Below are 24,455 nucleotides of genomic sequence, written 5' to 3'. Positions count from 1 at the left end.
ATATTAATTCCAATCAATGCCCGTTGTTGGATGCACTGAGAGTCAAACAAAGTTTTGAAACTAAATAAGACATAAACATGCAATCAAAAAATACATAAGGGGTTGCATATGTAACATGGCCCTTTATTGCTAATGCAGGGTTTTGGAGACATTTACAAGCTGCTCGACCTTTAGTCTTGTGGATTATGATGTCACCAGATTCTCTTGTGAGAAAGTGGATCATTAGTATTGGTGGTCGTGTGATCTCACCCACTAATAATGTCACTATTCTGTATTAGGTCCAGTTAGGTTACTTAAGTTTAAGCCTTAGCTCAGTCCTGGGTAGATGTGGCACAGAGTAGTCAGGCTCAACTCACAGGAAACGTGTAAAGCATTTATAGGTACTAAAACAAGTTAACAAGTCAAAAACACAAAACAATAAAAATCCCCCTCCAATGTATACAATTTAATAAACAAATAGACATCAAACCAACAAAACTTAGATTGGGGAAATGGAGGTATGATTTTAGGGGTTTTAGAGTTTACTAGTGTCAAAAAGTGTGAAGAGTCAACTGAGAGTATCTGGTCACACTTGAGCGGGCCAAAGTCAACAGTTAAGGCCAACCTCAATGGGACCAGGTTTGCACTGGTAAAAAGTTTACCTTCTGACTAAGCCTTTTTTCTGGAGCAATTTTCTCATCAGCGGTTTGGGCTGTCAGATGGCTCCAGAGGGATCCACGATGGTGGGGTGCTGCTGTGTGTTGGTCCAGGAGAAATCCTTCAAGTTGGGACTTAGAATCTTTTCTGGACGATGAGCTGCTTTCAGCAGGGCAGATCAGCAAATTGTATCCCACCGGTGATGTGATGATGCTGGCTACGGTTTGGCAGCAGCACTGTGGTAGCTTCTGTTTCTTTTATGAAAAAGTTCAGGAAAAGTTACTATCTCCTTTTGCAGTCTTGAGGGGAGAGAGTACACTCTAACAATAGCCAAGGGCCTTGGACCTTTTGGGACCTACTTGGTAAGTTAGGACTCACTCTCCCAGAAGCCACCAGAAGGTTCCAGGGCAAACCCAGTTGGAACTGGTCAGATGGGCTTTTTTTGTTGCAGGCTTCTTGCAGCTTTTGTGTTCAGGAAGACTAGCCAAAAACCACACACTCAGTCCCTCTTCTGTCCCTCTTCTGTGATTCAGTCCTTTGGTTCAGTAAGTGGAACCCTTCTATTTTAGGTATAGCAGTGTTCTGAGGAAGCTAGCAGGGGGTGTTTATTCCTGCGACTAGCCTGTTGGCAGGAATAACGTCCTAACCAATAAAGAAAACATTTCCTGGGGCAACCCCACTCACTTTGGCATAATTTCCTGTGGGGTTGGCACTTAAACAATCCCACAGTGCATCATCTGCCCAAATCCAAGATGCCAGAACCATTCGTCCTTTGATAAGAGCTATGAGCACCAGTCCTGAGGTGGGTCAGAAGTTCCTCAGCAAAACCAGTTAGTTCTGGGGCAGGTTTCCCCTCACTGGACTTGGTGCCACAATGGCAGGGGTAGGCCTAGGTGTGATTTACATCTTCCTGTGACTGGGGCTGCCTATTTGAAGCTTGTACAGTTGGTAGCCACATCCTTTCAGGAGGAGGTCACACCTCCCAGCAAATGCCTTTTTGTTCCCTTTCCTGAGAGCAATCCACATCTCCCTGAAGGCTACTGGCTGACATTCTAGGATTATCTCAAAAGGGGCTACAAGAAGCTTTAGGCAGAAAACTGCCAACTTTCTAAAAGTTGTGTTTTCAAAATAGTAATTTAGAATCATACTTTACAATCAGATCTAATTTGTTATTCTTATTAATTAAGAGTCCTTGAATCATAGGTCTAGTGATTCCCACACCAAAGTTATACATTCAAATTTGTTATAATGTAACCAAGTGCTTTTCTGTGAAAGAACCAGGCAGCTTTACCACACTGAAAAATGACTTTGGAGATTTGTCACTGCCAGGACATGTAAAACTTAAGATCTCATGTCTAACATTTTAATTACCATGCAGCCTGCCCCATGGGCACGTAGGTCCTACCTTAGGCATGACTTATAGGTGATAAGAGGGAATCTGCACTCTGACTCCACACCTTCGGGGACAGCAATCTTGGTCTATTAATACACCTAGGGGGAAAAGATAAAGTGAGAAGGTGACAAACTCCCATGCTTGAAATAATCTCCTTCCAGCCTCGTTCAATGCATACACTGCAGTTTGGATTCAGAGTCAAGTGCTTTTAGCCCAATCAGGAGAGTACTTCTACGGTGTTTGGAGGACTACTCACTATATTGTGTGTCAGTCTGGAGACCAAACCACCTTTTTGCAGCACTCATCTGGAGTGTTTTCAGGTTATGAAGGCCACAATAATTGTTTTATTTATTTTTGGAGACCTTCTCTGTCTTGGTTTGTCTGGAGATCATCTGAATTATTGTTTCAAATGCCTAAAACGGTGGCTAAAGGGATGAACAGACAGATGGTGAATAAAGCAATTGTGCATTCGTTGTGTATGGTAAGTAACTGTTAAATGGAAGGATGCCTAATTGTGAGTTGTGATTGAATGGATGGTGGACAGCGATCTGGAATACATCTTAGGCCATCATTCATACAGCATTCCCTCTCAGTGCATACTCCTTAATACACAAGGCTCACTGTGACTGTGTGAATCCCACTTTGTTTTGGCATTTCCGTTTGCTTACTGTATCTCCTAGTACCCGGCAGTCAACATGTTAGAGCTTATAAACAACAAATCAAAAAGAAATGGTTGTGCCCTGTAAAGGATCTGAGCGTGGTTTAAAGCAGACCTCATGGGACACTATCACAAATGGAGATGCCATTTAGGTTGGCCGGATGCCATGGATTTGCTGTGATAGTCCCTTTTTTAATTGTGTCTATCCTAATGTTCTGACATTTATCACATAATTAAATATGTATTGTGGCTTCATGAGGTTGGATGAGTAAAGCATGATATGTGTCATACGTCTGTCAGACCCTATTTTATACTCAGCACAATCCGATACAACTCCCTCCCCAAGATTCTCAAGTCTGTGTGTGCCTTGCTGCTGTAGTCAAAGTTCTTTCTTTGCATTCTGGAACCTCTAGTCTTTCTTATCCCATGACAAAATTAGGACTACAAATCTTGCAATAAAAGGAAAAAAACTGGTGTGGAGAGCATAGTAATACATGAACCCAAGTAAACCTGGCGGCTATGCTGTGAGAGGAGCTGCTGCTTTCTTTGCCATTGCTGTCAAAGGAGCAAAAGCTGAGCATGTCAAACTTTTGTGTCTTTGTCTTTTAAAGTAATCTCTTTGGAACAATGTGTTTGTTTCATGTTATGCTTTCCAAGTGTGAGATTGCTGCTGAAAATGACAAATTGTGAGCACACTGCAAGTCAAACCAGATACTATGCTTTTCCAGGCTTCGCAGATCACCATAGCTCAAGCTCATTTTCAACCCCATATTTTCATTTTCCGTTTATTTTTTGCTCTTTGATTATCAAAAGAACAAAAGCAATAGCAGTGTTTCTGGAGCTGATTTATATAGAGCTAGGTCAGTGACTTCTGTATGTATTCTTCTGCTACTTACTGTGTGTACTGGTTTTCGGATTTGAAAACCTATTCACCCTACAATCAGCAAAAATAAAATGTGGTCTAAACCCCACTGAGTGAGTCTAGAACAGAATTACAACAGATAAACTACCCATATTTATGCACCTTCTCCTTCTAGTGCACAGGCTTGATCCAGTCAGGATATTAAAGTAGCTAGTATTTGAAGGTGGGGCCTACTGACACCTACAAATGTGGACCAGAAGGATAAAGAAAAAGTCAGAAAACAGTAACAAAGGGAGACAGACAGAGAGCAGGAGTGTCTGGTGGTGGATTAAAGAGGAATGAAGTTCAATTAAGAATACACATCCGACCTTTCACAGAGCCGGCCATGGACTCCTCAGCAAAACACCAGGCTGTGCCTCTTATTCTTTTACAAACACTTGATCCAGCCAATAGCACATAGTTCATGTTGGCACCTTTTTTAACTCTACACATCACATAATAGCTTCTTAGAAATGTGAAGACGGCGCCAGTTTAACAAACAGCAGAGTAAGGCATGGTGGGAATGGATTTGGCTAACCAATTCAGTGACTCTGCCTGCTGCTGGTGGAAGTGGTGAGAAAGTAAATGTGGGTGAGCCACTGGAAGTTTGGGCCTGATGCCTGCTGTAGCTCAGGTCAAATTCCTCTTTGACTCTTTAGCTCAAAACGACACAACCTTTAATGTGGTTTCTACGAGCCACCCACGTTCTAACACCAGGCGCCAAGAGTTGAAGTCAGAGTATCATCAGGTGCTCTAAAAGAGGAGATATAATGACTGTTCAATCAGGAGGCTAAATTGCATATTTTGAAACTAAAAAGCATGGGATCAATCCTGGCTTCCTCACTAGACCACATTGTTTGCTCCTATGCAAAGATTTTGTTTCACTGTGCTGTCATTTTCTTCATTAGAAATATTATAGGGCACACATGACAACTGACTTGCCTATTAATGTTCACTAATGCCATTTAGGTCTTGGAGGGGGTCAGGAATGTTTTTAAATTGAAGTTTAACTATCAGTTTTAATGAATGTCTTTCAGTGCAGTGATATAATCTGATATTTAAGACATCTTGAAGGGGGGCAGGACTGTTTTAAGCTGAAGTTTAACTATCAGTTTTAATAAATGTATTTCAATGTAGTGATATAATCGGATATTATAAGAGGACGCTCATAAACGTTCTGGAATTAAGAATTAAAGTCAAAGCATAAACCATTGATGTAAAACTAGCAGATGAGATAAAAATACATGCCTAATGTGAACCTACAAAACATTGAGCTAATTCCGGCTTCCTGACTTCACCAAATTGTGTGTTCCTAGGCAAATATTTTCCTCCCCCCTCCCCGCTCCCTTTTTCTTTATTATCATATATGAGAACACCTTCAAATATTTAAGTTTAGGATGTCCGCTGCACAAAAACCTTCTGTACTATTACATTGCTCCATGTAACATATGAATCTAGGACACATATAGGGCATTCATCGCAACTGACTTACCACTTAATGTTTACTAATGACATTGCAGTCTGGGCGGAGGGCAGTAATAATACTAGGCTGAAGTTTAACACCAGCATAACGTGAAACGCTTGTTCTTTCTGCAGGTTTCTGCATATTTAGCAAATACACATTTTTAAATCTTGAAGAGCTTTTTTAATCATATTTTTTAAATTGCTAATTAAATTACATGCCAAATATCTTGATATCTCTTGTTAGAGCCAACACCGACCGTGCCCCAGCAGACGTTGCTCGCAGTTAGTTTGTTGGGTCACCATTGCCTTATGAGAAAAGGGTCTTTTCTCATTTTATGTCTATGCCACTTACTTGCAGAACAGCAGAAGACCCTTGATCACTCAGTTGTACAGTACTGAGGGCTGCTATTTCCTTGTTCAGATGGAGTGTTCTTGCTGCCCGTAGCTGGCCTGGTCACCGATGCTGCAGGCAGTACTATGCAGGTGCATAACAGCGTGCAGTAGACACAAGGATGCCAGCTGCTGTGACATCTGGGGGCGCCAAGCCCAAAGTAGGCAGCTCCGCAGCTCTGCCTGTGCCAGCAGAAAACAATGCAGTGATGGTTCATGCTATGCAGGCAGACACAGCTCCTGCAGGCTGGCGGCATGATTCAACTGTGGGCCAGGCCACAACTGAATTAAAAGCAACAGCACCTTCGGGTCAGTCCTGCACTGCCACTGATAAGTCACGGAGCTGATCGTAACGCACATACACAGATGCTACACCTCCCAGAAGATGATTTAATTTCAGAGTCCCACAGCCCCATCTCTGACTCTGGCAGTTTATTTCCTTCTGGGCGGAGAGGTAAATGTGTGTGACTGCACTTCCGAGAGGTGTCACTGCCCTGCCTCCGCCCCTCTAGTCAAGAAACCGACCCTTAGTCAAGAAACAGACTGTCAGCTATGTATGTGGAAAAGAACTGAAAACCACGCGCTTTTTTGTTGAGGGAGAGGGGGCGCACAAATATAGGCTGGCACTGCCCCCCCTGCCCTCCCCCTCCTCCCCCCATAGCTACGGCCCCGTTTAAACATCATGCATAGGTTCCATTATACGCTTCCTTAAAGTAGACCTAACCTCTGTAGTTTCAAAACCCGCAACATGAATATTGTGGTAGAAGCAGTCCAGACAGCTTTCTGTTCATTTTCAGTTTTAGTTTGACTTTAAAATATTGATCAGTTTTCAACTAGATAATCTCCTTCCATTTAAACAGCGCTCACCGAGGTAATATCATGAGAAAGCTGAACTTTTATTGAAGCTCTTCAGATGAACCCACCCTTGTGCGGCAGTACTGTCTTGATTGATTCATAAGAAAATAAATGGTAAAATATCGACTTTCTTTTCTCAGTATGAGAGCAACCCCCATTTAAGACAACTGTCCGTGTAAACTGCTGAATTTGAATATATAGAAATACAGATTGTGGTAGCTTTCAGACAATGCAGATCACAACCCTTGGTAAGAATGTCATCAGCAAGGCCCACTAGCATTGCGATAGAAGAACAAGTTACTTACCTTCGTAATGCTTTTTCTGGTGGATACACTAAAATACTGATTGACTTTTTGTCAGAGGGCCATGGCGCAACCTGGAGCTACTGGGCCCAACCATGAGGCTTTTTACTCCTGATGTCCCAGGGCTTGACCTACTATGGATCATGAGCAACTGGGCCTCCTACCTCTTCAGCACTTGACTGTTGTCACACGTTGCCTGGGAGGGGGTGGTTAGGGTGGATGTCAACGATTGGGAGTCCTAGAGTTCCTCACATGCAGCTCTGCGGGGGCAGCAGCTGGGCAGTCCTCAGTGCTTCTCCAATGCTGGTAAATTTCTTGGGATCCTCCTCTCTGTACAAGAGCTATGGCCCGTTCGGCACAGCAGCAAGGTTCACGATGGCCCCACCGGCATATGGAGTTGCCTACTTAGCTCTTCACTGGAGCCTCAGCCCAATTGGCACAACAGCACTTCTCCTGGGTAGCCCTCCCTGCCGTACGCAGTCCCCAACCTATCACCGCACATGGGCTACGGCCCGAGCAGCCCTCAGCACTGCCTCACCTGGCATAGAGGGTCTCCGGCTTATGATCTGCACACAGGCTGACCCGATAGGGGCAGCAGCAGTTGTGGCTCACTTCACGGTGGCCCTTCTCCTGCATAAGGGAGTTGTGATTTTTCCCTGCACACAGGCAATGACCCGATCAGTGCAGCATCCGCCTCTTCACACCTTGCTACAGAGATCCATTCTTTAGGATCCCCCACTGGACCTTACTCCTTCCACCACACTCCTCTTCCTCACAAGGCACACCTGTCTTGGCTAGCCAAAAGACACTGGTGCTCCAGTCTCCAGGGGAAGGTGGTCATGAATTCCCTGGGTGATTTCCCCTCACTCAGGAGGAAGACTAGCAGGCCTTGGTTCCTAGTCCGGTACACAGGCAGATGTATTGCGGAGCTTCTCCTCTTGGCATAGCTTGACTACCTGCTTGACATTTGACAATTTTGGGGGTCCTCAAGTTTCCATTCTTATAATCCATTTCCAGATACCAATTGTGACTGTGAGTCTGAGCCTTTGAAGTTTATTTTGGGGTCTGTCACAGCAGGGATGTCTTCAAAGCTGTTAGTCCCTCAACATAAGCCATGGATGTGGATGTCAGTGATCATGATATGTGCATCAAAAGGTTAGCCAAGAGTGTCCAGCCCTATTTTTTATGATTCTGTTATCAGTCCTATCTCCTTCATGTGATATGCCTGGCCCCTTCGTTGTAACCTCTCACTGAATAAAAGAGCACCCTTTGAATTGTACAAGGAAGGCCTGATCCTCCCCTCCACAGTGTGTGTCCCACCCAGCTTACAGGAATGCAGCAATCCACAAATCTAACTGGAGGGATCTCTCTACCTCAACTCTATCTTTCATCATACAGGTCTGAGTCTCCCAAAATGGAACTTAGGACCCTGCTTGTATTGTACCATCCACAGGCACACATACATCCAGTGCCTGTATACAGCCTGAACTCACTGCACAGTACTGTACCTTCCATATACTGTACCACTGAGAGAGAGACATCATCCAGCACTTGCATTTAACATACTCAGACTGCTCAGCACTGTAGACTTTTGTATTGTACCATTCCTGGGTACACATACACCCATCACATGTACTTATCCTGCACACATTGCACAGCACTACATACATCTGATAGAGACATCTAGTTGCAGATTCCTTAGCTTTAAATTTCCCCCAGGCATCAGACTGGATCCGGAGATTTTTTCTTTGAGCAGCACCCTTGCGTGTCAGTAGGTGGCATCGGTCGACTCTGCGGGTGTCATTGGCATCATAGTCGCCGTGATGATGTCGGAAGTAGTACATAGATGCCGCCTCAGCTCAGTGACGTCAGTTCTTTTCTTTCTGCGCCATGCGCTCATCCGGAGAGAGCTACCCTGGTCTCTTTTTGACCGATTTCCACCCTTTTGTCGAGTTTTTCTGGTGAAATTTTGGTGCGTTGTGATGTCCCAGAACACCGGTTTCAAGCCGTGCGTGGACTGTCACTGCATGATGTCGGTGACGGATCCACATCAGTTCTGTTTGTGGTGCTTGGAGCGCGACCAGGACACGAAGTCGGGCTCCGAGTGCCGGGCCATGCACCTGAAGGCCTTGAGGGAGCAGTCCCTCAAGCTCATGGCGGTCTGACACTCGACTCCGCATAGGTCCCTGTCTCGCTCGAGGGGAAGGTCTCAAGACCTCTTGCGGAGCCACCACCATTCTTCTTCCTCCAAGTCTTCAGGTCCAGTTAAGAAGAAGAAAAAGTTGAAGCGGTCCCGTCACCCTTCGACTTCACCTCGTCTGTCAGCTGATGCAACACAGGAGGAGCTTTGACGCTCGAGGCCTCCGTCTTCGGAGCCTGCTTTGGGTCCGCTCCGTCCTTCCCCAAATTTCCAGGAGCCAGAGCAAACCCTGCCCAATGGAAAGAGTTTTATGAGGCCATGCTCCTCATTTTTGGGCAGGCTGACCCCTATACAGTGCCTTTGGGCCCCAGGGCATTGGTCGGGGGTCTTCAGGTTCCTCGCTGGCGGCTTCGGCTCCAGCCTCCGAGGTCCTCTCCGGATCAACTCTCGGATCCGAAGCAATGCCGGACCTACCACTGAGACTTTCCCCGGCGCCAGTTCGATTCTCGATGCTCCCAACGTCAGTGGTGCTCACCATCGACCCGATCCTCATCCCGACGACTCTGGGTCGGAACAGTGTTAGCTGACGCCACCTCTTTCTTTGATGGAGCCTACTCACCCTAGGTCGGATTTGGACCCTTTTTCTTATCGGTACGAATTCAGGGAAAGATTGTAGGGGTTCCCTGGACCCTTATGAATACCAGGATGACCCTAATTTGGACTGGGCACAGGAGTTGGTAGAGGCCAATGGCCTTGACACTTCTATAGACGCTGGCATGCTGTTTCCTCCTACTGTGGCTATGGCGGAGGGAGCGACTTTTTCAATGGCGGCTGAGGTCCTTGGCCCTGAGCTGCCTACTGTACAGGTCAGGTCAAATCTCCTGACAGAGGTGCTTCAGCCAGGGGCTTCCACATCTGAGCCTCTTTTGCCATTCAGCTAAGCCCTCACCGATTTCCTCTTGGGTACTTTGTGTAAACCCAACACAGGGACTCCTGTGAACAGGACTATTACACACCGCCATCAGCCCTCCCGTACAACCCTAAATTCCTGTCTCAACATCCCACACCTTAATGCCTTTTCATCCACGCTTCCTCGGGCGCATTTCCTTCTGGAATCAAAAATGCTGTAACAATTTGGGAAGAAAATGTTTTCTTCCTCCAGTCTCGCCTTGCGGTCCGGGAACACCGCATGACTTTTGGGCCACTATACTCACTCACTGTGGTATACGGTTGCGCAAGGTCTGCCGCATATACCAGAGAAGGCCCGTGCTATCGCCTCCCAAGCTGTCACTGATGGGAGTGATGCTACAAACTTCACGATCCGATGTGGGCTGAACACAACTGACTCTCTAGGCAGATTGGTTGCGATGACTGTGGCCTTGAGGCTCTACGCCTGGTTGCATACTTCTGGTTTTTTGAGGGATGTCCAACAGTCTTATATGGACATACCCTTTGATGGCTTCCGTCTCTTTGGAGCCAAAGTGGACCCGGCCTTGGAGAGGTTCAAGGACTCCCGGGCTACGGCTCGGTCTCTTGGCTTTTCCACTGCCCCTCGCCCTCAGCAATCTGCCCTTTGCCCCTTTCGTGGCCAAAGAAGGGGCTCCCTGTTGCGTCCCTAACCTAGCCACCATGCCACCCATGCTGTTAAGTTGATGCATGGCCGGGGACACAGAATCCCACGCGGACGTGGGACAGGGAACCAGAGGTCTGCCCAGTCCACCCCTGCCCCCGCTGCAGCCTCCAAACCCTCCTAGTCAGTCCCCTCACTCCGATCCAGGTGGCGGCAGGATTCACCATCACCTGCCCCACTGGGAATCCATCGCTACGGACAGGTGGAATATTGTTGTACCAAGGCACTCAACAATAGTCAAAAGGGTCCATTCCTTGTGTTGTGGCAATCACAGTTCAAAACACACTTAAGTGTATGTAAAGGTTTTATTCATCCAGTGCATCATGAATCCAGAGATACAACAGCCAACACGTGTTTCGTCAACAAGACTTTCTCAAGGCCCAATAGTAAGTAAAGTCAAATGTTTAAAAAATGTTGGGAGGTTAAAAAGTTCGAGAACCAACATAGGTCTTTGGTTGTAGATGCCATGTACTGTGAAGAATAGAGTTTTCCTGCTTGAAAACTCTATTCTTCCCAGTACGCAGCACAATCTATATACGGCTTATCATGGCCGTGGCCACCGGTTGTTTAATATATTATCTCAGGATTTGCCACAACACAACAAGGAATGGACCTCATGACTATTGTTGAGTGCCTTGGTACAACAATATTTGAACTCTACATGTTGATTGATCCTTCAACCGGCACAACTGCACCCGAGGTGGTTGGGTGCTTTCCAGTTTGGCACCATCAGCAGCACTATCTGCGACATATGGACAATGTTTTCTCTAGTATTCTATTACTTATACATAGGATGTGCGAACCTTCACGCATAGCCACTTTGTTCTGTCTTTGTACTACAGACAGGTGGGTTTTGCAGATAGTTCGAAAGAGCTACTCCCTCCCCTTAGAATCTTCCCCACTAGCCATGCCTCTATCAGTCAGCCATCTTTCGGAGGCTCTTCTCCACCAAGAAGTCGCAGCTGTCTTGGCCAAGGGAGCCATAGAGAAAGTCATGTGCCAGAAGTAGGTTGTGGTTGTTATTCCCGCTACTTTCTGGTGCCAAAAAAGGAAAAGGGCTTACGTCCTATCCTAGACATTCAGGACTTCAATTACTTCCTCAAGAAGGAGAAATTAAAAATGCTCACCCTGGCTCAGGTCCTGTCTGCCTTAGACCCAGGAGAATGGATGGTAGCATTGGACTTTCAGGACGCTTATTTCCACATTCCCATCCTGCCTGCCAACAGATGTTACCTGCGATTCGTGGTAGGTCACGAGCACTATCAGTTTACAGTGCTCCTCATTAGCCGTACCTGCGCCCCCCGGGTGTTCACAAAAGTGATGGCGGTGGTTTCAGCTCATCTGCGCAGGTTAGGGGTTTCAGTTCCCCTACCTTGACGACTGGCTGTTGAAGGCAGACTCGCCCCAGAAAGTCGTCTCCCACCGTCAGACTACGGTGAGCTTCCTGCATATACATGCTGGGGTTCACTATCATCGTGCCAAAGTCATACCTGACTCCCTCTCAGACGCTGCCTTTCATCCGAGCTGTTGAGCTGTTCTGGACACAGTGCAGTTTTGGGCTTACCTTATACTCCCGAAAAGCGGGTCCAAGATATACGGCCTATGATTCCGATCTTTCAGCCTCTGTATTGGGTTTCGGTGAGACTGACTCTGAGGCTGCTCGGCCTCATGGCCTCCTGCATTCTACTAGTAACACATGCCAAATGGCATATGCCGGCTCTGCAGTGGGACTTGAAGATCCAGTGGGCGCGGCATCAGGGAAATCTCTCCGACTTGATCCAGATCTCGGAGGGGACTGCGAAAGACCTGCAATGATGGCTTTCGAATCTGCATTGGGTCCATGGCAGATCCCTCTCCCTTCCCTAGCCATATCTTCCCATAGTGACAGATGTGCCACTTTGGGGTTGGGGCAGCCACATGGGAGAGGCGGCGATCAGAGGCCTCTGGTCTCAGGCAGAGTCTAAGCTCCATATCAATCTTCTGGAGCTCCGGGCGATCAGGCTTGTGTTGAAAGCATTTCTTCCCTCTCTCAAAGGGAAAGTAGTGCAAGTGTTCACGGACAACACTACCGCAATGTGGTACTGCAACAAACAGGGCAGAGTAGCCTGAATCATTTGTCAGAAAGCACTGTGCCTCTGGACATGGCTGGAACATCAGGACATTACCCTGGCAGTTCAACATCTGGCGGTCTCGCTGAACGCCCAAGCAGACAAACTCAGCAGTTGATGCATAGCCGATCACGAATAGCGTCTCCATCCGGAGGTGGCGCAAGGTCTCTTTCAGCAGTGGGGAGTGCCTTGGTTAGATCTGTTCACCTCCTCAGAGAATGCGCAATGTCAGCTGTTTTGCTCTTTGGAATTTCCAAGGCGGCACTCGCTCGGAGACGCTTTCCATCTCGATTGGGACTCCGGCCTCCTTTACACCTTTTCGCCTATACCACTTCTGCCCATGGTTCTCAAAATGATCAGGAATGACCTGGCCCAAGTTATCTTGGTGGCTCCGGACTGGACATGGAGAGTATGGCATCTAGAGCTATTGAGCATGGCCACTGATCCTCCACTCAGACTGCCTCTTCGGGAAGATCTTCTGTTGCAGCAGTAGGGGACGGTTCTCTACCCAACGCTGTCCAATCTCCACCTTCATGCGTGGAGATTGAGTAGCGGCAGTTGACAGCTTTTGACATTCCTCCCGAAGTCTGTGACGTTATCTTGGCAGCCAGGCATCCCTCCACCAAGATGGTGTATGCCTGTCATTGGCATAAGTTTGTGGCAAGGTGTACCAACAAATCTGTTGATCCCCTCTCTGCTCCTCTTTCTGAGGTTCTTTTGTTCATTCTTTCTTCAGCCCAGTAGGTCTCTGCTTTCTGCACCCTTAAGGGGTATTTATTGGCTATTTCGGCCTTTCTTAGGTTACCTGATCAGCCCTCGCTCTTTAAGTCTCCTATTGTCAATCGATTCTTTAAAGGTCTCACCCATTTATTTCCTGCCACTCTATTTATCATAAAAACCAAAAGAGTACACTGTTCCAGAATAGAAAAACAGGGAAACCTGACTCTCCAGGAGCAAGAGCCCTCACGGGCTCCCCAAAGGGGGGCTCATTGCTGAAGTTCTCTTATAACTGGCGTGAGTGGCTATATTAAGGTCAACACCTTACTACAGGCACTTAGAAAATCAGGAGAGGAGAAATTCAAATTGGATCTAAATCTCAAAAAACATCATAAGTTTAATCAGCTAGAATGAGATATAGGCCAATGTTAAAAACAAATTGAAAGTAGAGGTTGAGTGGTGATGCTCATGTACTTTCAGAAACAAAACTTAGAGGCCCAAAACTATCATGGAACCTCTAATCAAAGGTCCTTTCTAAGTGCCTGTAGTAAGGTGTTGACCTCAATATAGCCAATCACGCCAGTCACTATAAGAGAACTTCGGCAATGAGCCCCCCTTTGGGGAGCCCGTCAGGCATTGCAGCGCCGGTCTGACGAGGAGCATTCCCAATGATGAAGCTAGACATCCATTGTGATGCGTGAGGGCTCTTGCTCCTGAAGCGTCAGGTTTCCCTGTTTTTCTATTCTAGAACAATATACTTTTCGTGATTAACTTATTTGGGAGACTGTACACTTGACCACTAACCTCTCTGTCCCCCCTTTTGTTCTTTACTCTATTTATCATGCCTCAGTGGGACCTCAATATTGTCCTTACTTATTTAATGTGTACTCCTTTAGAGCCGATGCACAATTGCCCTCTACGGCTCCTCACTTTCAAGACTGTCTTTCTTGTTGCCATCACTTTTGCTCGCAGAGTAAGTGAGATTCAAGCTCTTTCATCAAAGCCCCCATGCTTGTGTGTGCACCCTGACAAAGTGGTATTGTGCAGTAAGGCTTCCTTCCCAAGGTTGTTATGCCTTTTCACATAGGCCAGTCCATCACCTTGCCTACTTTTTACGCACCCCCCCAACCTTCTCATGAGGAGGAGAGACTCCACCATCTGGACCCAAAAAGAGCGTTGCTGTTCTGTCTCAATCGTAGTAAAGATTTCTGGGTGGACAATCAACTCTTAGTGGGTGCAAAGAAAGGGAAGGCAGTGCAAAAACGAGCCATCTCTTGATGGGTACTTATTTGCATCAAAATGTGCTACGCTTTGGCCAAGAAGCAATCCCTTGAGGGCTTGCGTGCTCATTCCACCAGAGCAACTGCTGCTTCCTATGCGTTAGCATGCGGAGTTCCTGTCCTGGATATCTGCCAGGCGGCTAGGTGGGCATCCCTGCACACGTTGGCTAAGCATTATCCAGGACCGTCGGGACTTACAGTCAGGTCCGTCAGGATGGCTACTTTGGTCGTTCAGTCCTGCAGTCAGTCCGTCGGGACGGCTATTTTGGTCATTCAGTCCTGGAGGACTTTCTAGTATGGTCTTGGTTTGCAGCCCACCTCCAAGGATGGCATTGGGTATCTATTCTAAGGTAAGGAATCTGCAACTAGAAGTCTCTATCAAATGTACAAGTTACTTACCTTCAGTAACAAAATATCTGGTAAAGACATATTGTAGTTGCAGATTCCCTACCGGTCCACCCATCCTCCCTGCCTTGCTAACTGATTTCTCAACAGGGATTCCCCATTTGGGTCCTTAGGTCTGGCGCACCAATCCCATTGTTCTTAGCGGCTCTGCACTTTGGTGTGGAAAGTCGTTAAAAGAAACTGACGTCACTGTGCAGAGGCTTTGCCTTTGTACTACTCCCAACATCCTCATGGTGACTGCGACGCCAATGAAGTCCACGGAGTCGACCAACGCTCAAAGGTGTTCCTCAAAGAAAAAATCTCCGGATCCAGTCTGATGCCTGGGGGAAGTTTTAAGGTAAGGATTCTGCAGCTAGAATATGTCTCTACCAGATATGTTGTTACCGAAGATAAGTAACCTTTACTTCATGTACCGTACCAGTCTCAGGCACATACATCTCCAGCACATGCATACTCCATGCATGCAGTACTCAATATTGCATTGTTACTGTATGGCACCCAACCCAGTACAAATACAACTAGCTTTTTGGAAACTTAACATTAGCTTTAAATGATAAGGTACTGAATACCACAGAACATATAGCTTATGTTGTAAGTTCTTTATGCCAGTCAGTGCTGCTTCTCTGAAGAAAAGTGCAGCATGATGTGTTGTTGAATGTCTAACGCTATACTTTTATGTGCTTGAGTCATATCTTAATGAAGCACAAATGTATATATAGTGATGCATATCCTTGACCTTGGATGAGACTGGCCTGCTGGGAAGCAGAGTCTGAGAGAAATAATTAAAAGTTAAACGAAGTAGCAAATTCAAAGAACGGATAGGAGGAAGGGAATGAGTTGCAGGATAGAATGAACAATTGGCAAAGTTAAATGAAAGCAACATTCTTTATAAGCACTTTAAAATCACGGTCCTCTGATTATTCATGTTACAAAAAAAGTCAAACACTGATAATCACTGATTCGCAGTAAGCTTTGGAATACCTGAATAGCACTGAACGTCCCCAAAATCTGCAACTTATAGAAACGGAAAATAGGAAAACCTGCATATATTTTACATAGTAAAATACTGTAATTTCATTTTTCGAAAACCCAAGCTTGTGGGTAAAAATTCTTTCCAGATTACACTGGAATTAGTTTGAGGAGGTGAATTGATGATGTGCTTGAGTTATTATTTGTCATAGTTTACTTCTTGGCAAAGTACTATGTTTTGCCCCATTTGGTACAGTAGGTCTGAGGCTTTCGCAAGGCTTAAGATAATATTGGTATGAGTTCATCATATGTAATTATTACAAAATATAATTTCAAAATAAGGTGTACAGTAACAACGTCATACTCTTAAGATGTGTATATATATATATATATATATATATATACGTGATTATGTAGCACAGCCACCTGATGACACAGCGCATGCGTTAACCTTGTGATGACAGACAAGTGAAATGTAGTCAAGTGGCAATAACAGGGAGCAGAAAAGTTTCTTGTGCAGTCATTCAGAGTCCCGAGCAGACTGCCCTTTCTTATTGTCCATGCTTCCGGGGTGACAGTGTTTCAGCACTTAATTTATAATTAAGATGCTTGTATTTTACCTACTTCATCACAAATCTAGGGCTTCACCAATGAGGTTTATGCACTACATGTCCTTAAAAAGAGAAATATTGTAGTGTCAGGGTCTTGGATACCACTGTAGATAGCAGTAGTTAATATTAACCATGTTTTACGACCTACAATGGAAAGAACATGAAATTAAATTTAGTTTGTTTAGATGTAGTCATATGTCTTTTAACTTCTGTAGAATTGCATAAAAGTAGTCCACACAAAATCAAGCTATATAATGTTATTTGCTTCATATGTATTACAAACCTTTCAGTTGGTAATACTTGGTTAAGCTACTCTTTCACCGCTTACATCCTATTTTTTTTTTTAAATTGCAGGTAAGCAATCGAGGTGAAGCTCACTTGGAGCTAAATGCCTTTAGAAGGAAACACGACTGTGCCCTGGTGGTCTCAGGTGATTCTCTAGAGGTAATATCTGTTTTTTTTTTTTTACATTTCAAATGACAGTCTTAAATGCATATAAATCAAATGTGCTTAGGTCATGGAGTACTTGAAGCTTTGGGAAATATAGAGGATTTGATGTGGGTTTCAAACTTTTCTAAATGTGTGGCATGCAGATGAAGTGATAGTTCAGTTAGCCTTTCATTGTTGCTGTTTGGGGAACAACAGTGAGTTGACGTTTTAGTGAGGTTGTAGGATATCCAACTTTCAAGTACTTTGTTCTGTAGGATCATTGAGATATTTGAGGGTTTTAAGCTACTTTTATGAAGAATTTCCAGATTGACCTGTTTTCTTGGAGAAGTAATATGTTCGATGGCATGTGTAGCTGCAGATACACATGCTGTGCACATCCCGCCATCTGGTGTTGGGCTCGGAGTGTTACAAGTTGTTTTTCTTCGAAGAAGTCTTTTCGAGTCACAAGATCGAGGGACTCCTCCCATTTCGGCTCCATTGCGCATGGGCGTTGACTCCATCTTAGATTGTTTTCTTACCGCCATCGGGTTCGGACGTGTTCCTTTTCGCTCCGTGTTTCGGGTCGGAAAGTTAGTTAGAATCTCGGAAAAATCGTTGGTATTGTTTGCGTTCGGTATCGGGTTAGTTACAACAGATCGACACCGACTTTGGAAGAGCTCCGGTGGCCCTTCGGGGTTTTTTCGATCCCCCCGTCGGGGCCTGGTCGGCCCAGCCACGTGTCACTTCAAGGCTGAGAGGAACGGACCCCATTCCGCTTCTGCCCAAAATGTCATAATAAGTATCCATATACAGATCAGCATCTGGTCTGTAACTTGTGTCTGTCTCCAGAGCACAAGGAGGATACCTGTGAAGCCTGTCGAGCGTTTCGGTCGAGGAAGACATTAAGAGACTGAAGAGCGAGAAGACTGCAGATGGCGTCGGCGCCGACAGGACAAGGGCGTTGCGAGGAGGAAGAAGAAACCTTCTCCATCCAGGAATCGGACTCGGACGAGCTTGATCCCGAAGAAACGTCGAAAACCGTGAGTAAGACGTCGAAACATAAAACTCACAAGAAGACAACAAAAGCCCAGGGGACGCCACCGCCAAACAGGCCATGGGTTAACTCGAAAAATAGGTGACCGATCATCAGCACCGAAAAAGGGCATGCATGTGGCGAAGTCATCCGACTCTGGTCGAGATACCGCCACACAGCAATCTCGGACCCGAGACAGCGGCTCCGAACAGATTCGGCACCGAGACAGTGGCACCGAAATGGTTCGGCACCGAGACACCACGACACCGAAAATAAAGAAGGTTTCCTCGGAGCCCAAAAAGGTGACCGAAAAGATTTCGATTCCGAAACATCCAGCCTCGGAACCGAAAACAGGTTCCTACACAGAGGAACAGGGATTGTCCTCCCAGATGCAAGGACATAAGTTCGGAGAGGAACTTGAGTCTGTTGAGTCAGACTACACTCAAAGAAGGCTCCACATTCAAAAAGACACAGGGAAGATAAGCACTCTTCCCCCAATTAAGATGAAAAGAAGACTTGCCTTTCAAGAAAAGGACAAGCAGCCACAGGCAAAGGTGGCAAGACAAACAACTCCACCACCATCAATGCACACATCACCGGTAGCCACTCCACCACTGATGCAATGCCCAACTCATACTGCAATGAGTCAAGATGATCCTGATGCATGGGACCTTTATGATGCTTCTGTATCAGATAACAGCCCAGACTGTTACCCTGCGAGGCCGTCGCCACCTGAAGACAGTACATCCTACACGCAGGTGGTCTCAAGGGCAGCTGCGTTTCATAACGTCACCTTGCATTCAGAACCAATTGAGGATGACTTTTTGCTTAATACACTCTCCTCCACTCATAGCCAATACCAAAGCTTACCTATGCTCCCGGGAATGCTAAAACATTCCAAACAAATATTTCAGGATCCTGTAAAAGGCAGAGCCACAACTCCAAGGGTGGAGAAGAAAAGCCACCACCAACAGACCCTGTTTATATTACGCAGCAATTAACACCAGATTCTGTGGTTGTTGGGGCAGCTCGCAAGAGAGCAAACTCTCATACCTCGGGAGATGCACCACCTCCAGACAAGGAGAGTCGCAAATTCGATGCTGCGGGTAAAAGAGTTGCAGCACAAGCAGCAAACCAATGGCGTATTGCCAATTCACAAGCACTTTTGGCAAGATACGATAGAGCTCATTGGGACGAAATGCAGCATTTCATAGAACACTTACCCAAAGAGTTCCAGAAAAGGGCACAACAAGTGGTAGAAGAAGGACAAAGTATCTCCAATAATCAGATACCGTCATCAATGGATGCAGCAGATACGGCTGCAAGGACAGTAAATACTGCAATAACGATAAGGAGACACGCATGGTTGCGTACGTCAGGATTCAAGCCGGAAATACAACAAGCCGTGCTGAATATGCCCTTTAATGAACAGCAGTTGTTTTGGCCGGAAGTCAACACTGCTATTGAAAAACTCAAAAAAGATACTGATACCGCAAAAGCCATGGGCGCACTCTACTCCCCACAAAGCAGAGGCACATTTCGCAAAACACAATTTAGGGGAGGGTTTCAAGGTCAACCTACAGAGGCCACAACCTCACAAGCAAGGCCCACTTATCAAAGCCAATATCAGCGGGGACGTTTTCGGGGGCAATATAGAGGGGGACAATTCCCCAAAAATAGAGGGAAGTTCCAAAGCCCCAAAACCCCTCAAAACAAGCAGTGACTTCCAAGTCACACATCCCCAACACATAACACCTGTGAGGGGGAGACTAAGCCAATTTTACAAACATTGGGAGGAGATAACAACAGACACTTGGGTACTGGCAATTATCCAGCATGGTTATTGCATAGAATTTCTCAAATTCCCTCCAAACGTTCCACCGAAAACACACAATATGTCAAAACAACATATAGATTTTCTAGGACTAGAAGTTCAAGCATTGCTACTAAAAGAAGCAATAGAATTAGTACCAAAACACCAGAAAGGAACAGGAGTTTACTCTCTGTACTTTCTCATACCCAAAAAAGACAAGAGTCTGAGACCTATATTAGATCTCCGAACATTAAATACCTACATCAAATCAGATCACTTTCACATGGTGACATTACAAGACGTAATCCCACTACTCAAACAACAAGACTACATGACAACACTAGACCTAAAGGATGCATATTTCCATATACCGATACATCCTTCACACAGAAAGTACTTAAGGTTTGTATTCCAAGGGATACATTACCAATTCAAGGTTTTGCCATTCGGAATAACAACTGCGCCAAGAGTTTTTACAAAGTGCCTGGCAGTAGTAGCTGCACATATCAGAAGGCAGCAAATACATGTGTTCCCGTACCTAGACGATTGGTTAATCAAAACCAACACTCTAAAAAGGTGTTCACAACACACAAAGTATGTCATAGAAACCCTCCACAAACTAGGTTTCTCAATCAACTACACAAAGTCACACCTTCTGCCGTGTCAAACACAGCAATACTTAGGGGCGACAATCAACACAGCAAAAGGGATTGCCACTCCAAGTCCACAAAGGGTTCAGGCATTTCACAATGTAATACAGGCCATGTATCCAAAACAAAAAATACAAGTCAAAATGGTGATGAAACTCCTAGGCATGATGTCCTCATGCATAGCCATTGTCCCAAACGCAAGATTGCACATGCAACCCTTACAACAGTGCCTAGCATCACAGTGGTCACAGGCACAGGGTCAACTTCTAGATCTGGTGTTGGTAGACCGCCAAACATACACCTCGTTTCAATGGTGGAACAGTATAAATTTAAACCAAGGGCGGCCTTTCCAAGACCCAGTGCCACAATATGTAATAACAACAGATGCCTCCATGATAGGGTGGGGAGCACACCTCAATCAATACAGCATCCAAGGACAATGGGACACTCACCAAAAACAGTTTCACATAAATCACTTAGAACTTTTGGCAGTATTTCTAGCGCTGAAAGCATTTCAACCCATAATAAGCCACAAACACATTCTTGTCAAAACAGACAACATGACAACGATGTATTACCTAAACAAACAGGGAGGGACACACTCAACACAGTTGTGTCTCCTGGCACAGAGAATATGGCATTGGGCGATTCACAACCACATTCACCTAATAGCACAATTTATTCCAGGAATTCAGAATCAGTTAGCAGACAATCTCTCTCGGGATCACCAACAGATCCACGAATGGGAGATTCACCCCCAAATACTGAATACTTACTTCCAGAGTTGGGGAACACCACAAATAGATCTATTTGGAACAAAGGAAAACGCAAAATGCCAAAACTTCGCATCCAGGTACCCACAAGATCAGTCTCAGGGCAATGCGTTATGGATGAGTTGGTCAGGGATATTTGCTTACGCTTTTCCCCCTCTCCCACTCCTTCCATATCTAGTAAACAAGTTGAGTCAAAACAAACTCAAACTCATACTAATAGCGCCAACATGGGCAAGACAACCTTGGTACACAACACTACTAGACCTCTCAGTAGTGCCTCATGTCAAACTACCAAACATACCAGATCTGTTAACGCAACACAAACAACAGATCAGACACCCAAATCCAGCATCGCTGAATCTAGCAATCTGGCTCCTGAAGTCCTAGAGTTCGGACACTTAGACCTTACACATGAATGTATGGAGGTCATAAACAAGCTAGGATACCTACCACTAGACATTGCTATGCAAACAAGTGGAAAAGATTTGTTTATTACTGCCATAATAATCAAATTCCACCCTTACACGCATCTGCCAAAGACATCGTAGGATACTTACTACATTTGCAAAAATCAAAGCTAGCTTTTTCTTCCATTAAAATACATCTTACAGCAATTTCAGCTTACCTGCAAATTACGCACTCAACTTCTCTATTTAGGATACCAGTCATAAAAGCATTTATGGAAGGTCTAAAGAGAATTATACCACCAAGAACACCACCAGTTCCTTCATGGAACCTCAACATTGTCTTAACACGACTCATGGGTCCACCTTTTGAGCCCATGCACTCTTGTGAAATGCAATACTTAACATGGAAAGTTGCATTTTTAATTGCCATCACATCTTTAAGAAGAGTAAGTGAGATTCAAGCATTTACCATACAAGAACCATTTATTCAAATACACAAGCATAAAGTAGTTCTATGGACAAATCCTACATTTTTACCAAAAGTCATATCACCGTTCCACTTAAATCAAACAGTAGAATTACCAGTGTTCTTCCCACAGCCAGACTCTGTAGCTGAAAGAGCACTACATACATTAGACATCAAAAGAGCGTTAATGTACTACATTGACAGAACAAAACTAATTCGCAAAACAAAACAATTATTTATTGCTTTCCAAAAACCTCATACAGGAAATCCAATTTCTAAACAAGGCATTGCTAGATGGATAGTTAAATGCATTCAAACCTGTTATCTTAAAGCAAAAAGAGAACTGCCTATTACACCAAAGGCACACTCAACTAGAAAGAAAGGTGCTACCATGGCCTTTCTAGGAAATATTCCAATGACCGAAATATGTAAGGCAGCTACATGGTCTATGCCTCATACATTTACCAAACACTACTGTGTAGATGTGCTAACGACACAACAAGCCACAGTAGGCCAAGCAGTACTACGAACATTGTTTCAAACAACTTCAACTCCTACAGGTTGAACCACCGCTTTTGGGGAGATAACTGCTTACTAGTCTATGCACAGCATGTGTATCTGCAGCTACACATGCCATCGAACGGAAAATGTCACTTACCCAGTGTACATCTGTTCGTGGCATTAGTCGCTGCAGATTCACATGCGCCCACCCGCCTCCCCGGGAGCCTGTAGCCGTTTAGAAGTTGATCTTGAACATCTGTATATTTGTAAATATATTACTTTAAACTACATTATGTACATACGTATTCACTCCATTGCATGGGCACTATTACTAGCATATACAACTCCTACCTCACCCTCTGCGGGGAAAACAATCTAAGATGGAGTCGACGCCCATGCGCAATGGAGCCGAAATGGGAGGAGTCCCTCGATCTCGTGACTCGAAAAAACTTCTTCGAACAAAAACAACTTGTAACACTCCGAGCCCAACACCAGATGGCGGGATGTGCACAGCATGTGAATCTGCAGCAACTAATGCCATGAACAGATGTACACTGGGTAAGTGACATTTTCCTTCTTCGCACGGTGAACACCAGCTTTATACTTCTTGCAAATTCTCTTTACATCTCACTTTGGTGGTCTCAGATGCATCCTTCTTCTAAAGCATTAATCATTGTCTCAACTTTCTTTCTTTCCTTAAGCTCACCTTTGGATAGGTGGTTGAATGATTTCATTTCATACACTTTAGTACACATCTACAGGCGCACATGACAGTGCCTCAGTACATGTTTTAGAGCCCTCATTAAAAGAAATAAACAACCTTTACAAGTGGTCACAACGGAGGACAGGCTTTTTAGCAGACATTACATGCAACCACTAGCTGAGTCTGATGGGGTTTCTTTGAAAATAAATGAGACAAACTTAGGTTCTGATTACGAGTTTGGCAGTCATGGTACCACCATGGCGAGGTCGTTGGATTCACCACTGCAGTGTTGGTAGGCAGAGGGGTGTATTACAATGCATGCGGTTATATAAACGAAAGACCGCTGCTGTCCCACTGCCACCACCAGCAAATCGCACCTTCAGCAGGATAGGCCAAGCCGTCTGTTGGAGGGCGGACTGCCAGTGGTACCGCCAACCAATTACAAAGTGCCTTCACTCCTACGTTACTGCGGTAATCCATCCTCCACATCTGAGCTGGCAGAAAGGGAGGGATATAAGACAGAAACTTACCTGTCCTCGGTTCACACATCCTGTGCCGCCATGAAGCCGATTGTACACGTACTGCCGCTGCTTGTGCTGCTTGATCATGCCCAAAATAGACACTGTCGTGGACGTAACCACCGTCAACTAAACTCTTCCTCGTTTCCATGAACTCCACAGCAGATAGATGCTCCACAATGGACCTAGCAAGGAGTTTGTGGTTCCTGGGCCAAAAATATTTTGTGTGCCTCTGTTCGGGATTATTCACAATGTCTGACCCAATCACAGCTCGATGATACCCTCGTTGGCCAGGTCACTGACACTGCACAGGCACACTCTACAAAAGTTGATATGTATATACATCTCGTAATCAAGGATAGTGATGTGTGCATTACATTTTGTCACACAACAGCACCTCCTCATCATTATGACACCTATTCATCTAAGTAACACCCTCACATTGCTCACAAGCTAGGTCCTGTTGTGATATCAAAGATGCATCTTTATGGATGTGTCATGAAACTGAAACACATCTTCTCTGCTAAATTTGTGTAATGGACTATTACATATCATCCACATTTCAAGGTATTGTTTGGTAAATGGGATTCAAAATAATCAGTGTGAAAACATTTAAATTTCACAATGTAAAGACTCTCTGCAGATTAGGTTTGCCTCTACTAGTTGAACCCCTGGAAGGCTGGTGACCTGGGCTACAATCCAC

The 24,455-nt window shown here is 45.2% G+C and overlaps 1 protein-coding gene across 2 annotated transcripts in view; it reads left to right on the top strand.

Annotated features, from left to right (window-relative positions):
- ATP9B (ATPase phospholipid transporting 9B (putative)) overlaps window positions 1-24,455 on the top strand; it is a 2,250,419-nt gene that overhangs the window by 2,023,808 nt on the left and 202,156 nt on the right. For both annotated transcript variants that reach the window (XM_069219789.1, XM_069219790.1), the window contains exon 21: window positions 16,814-16,903. In XM_069219789.1, coding sequence (XP_069075890.1) covers window positions 16,814-16,903 — 90 coding nt within the window. The remainder of the gene's footprint in view (window positions 1-16,813; window positions 16,904-24,455) is intronic.

This window comes from Pleurodeles waltl, chromosome 2_2 (assembly GCF_031143425.1).
Source record: "Pleurodeles waltl isolate 20211129_DDA chromosome 2_2, aPleWal1.hap1.20221129, whole genome shotgun sequence".
NCBI classification, from domain to species: domain Eukaryota; kingdom Metazoa; phylum Chordata; class Amphibia; order Caudata; family Salamandridae; genus Pleurodeles; species Pleurodeles waltl.
This window is presented reverse-complemented; position numbering and strand designations above follow the sequence as displayed.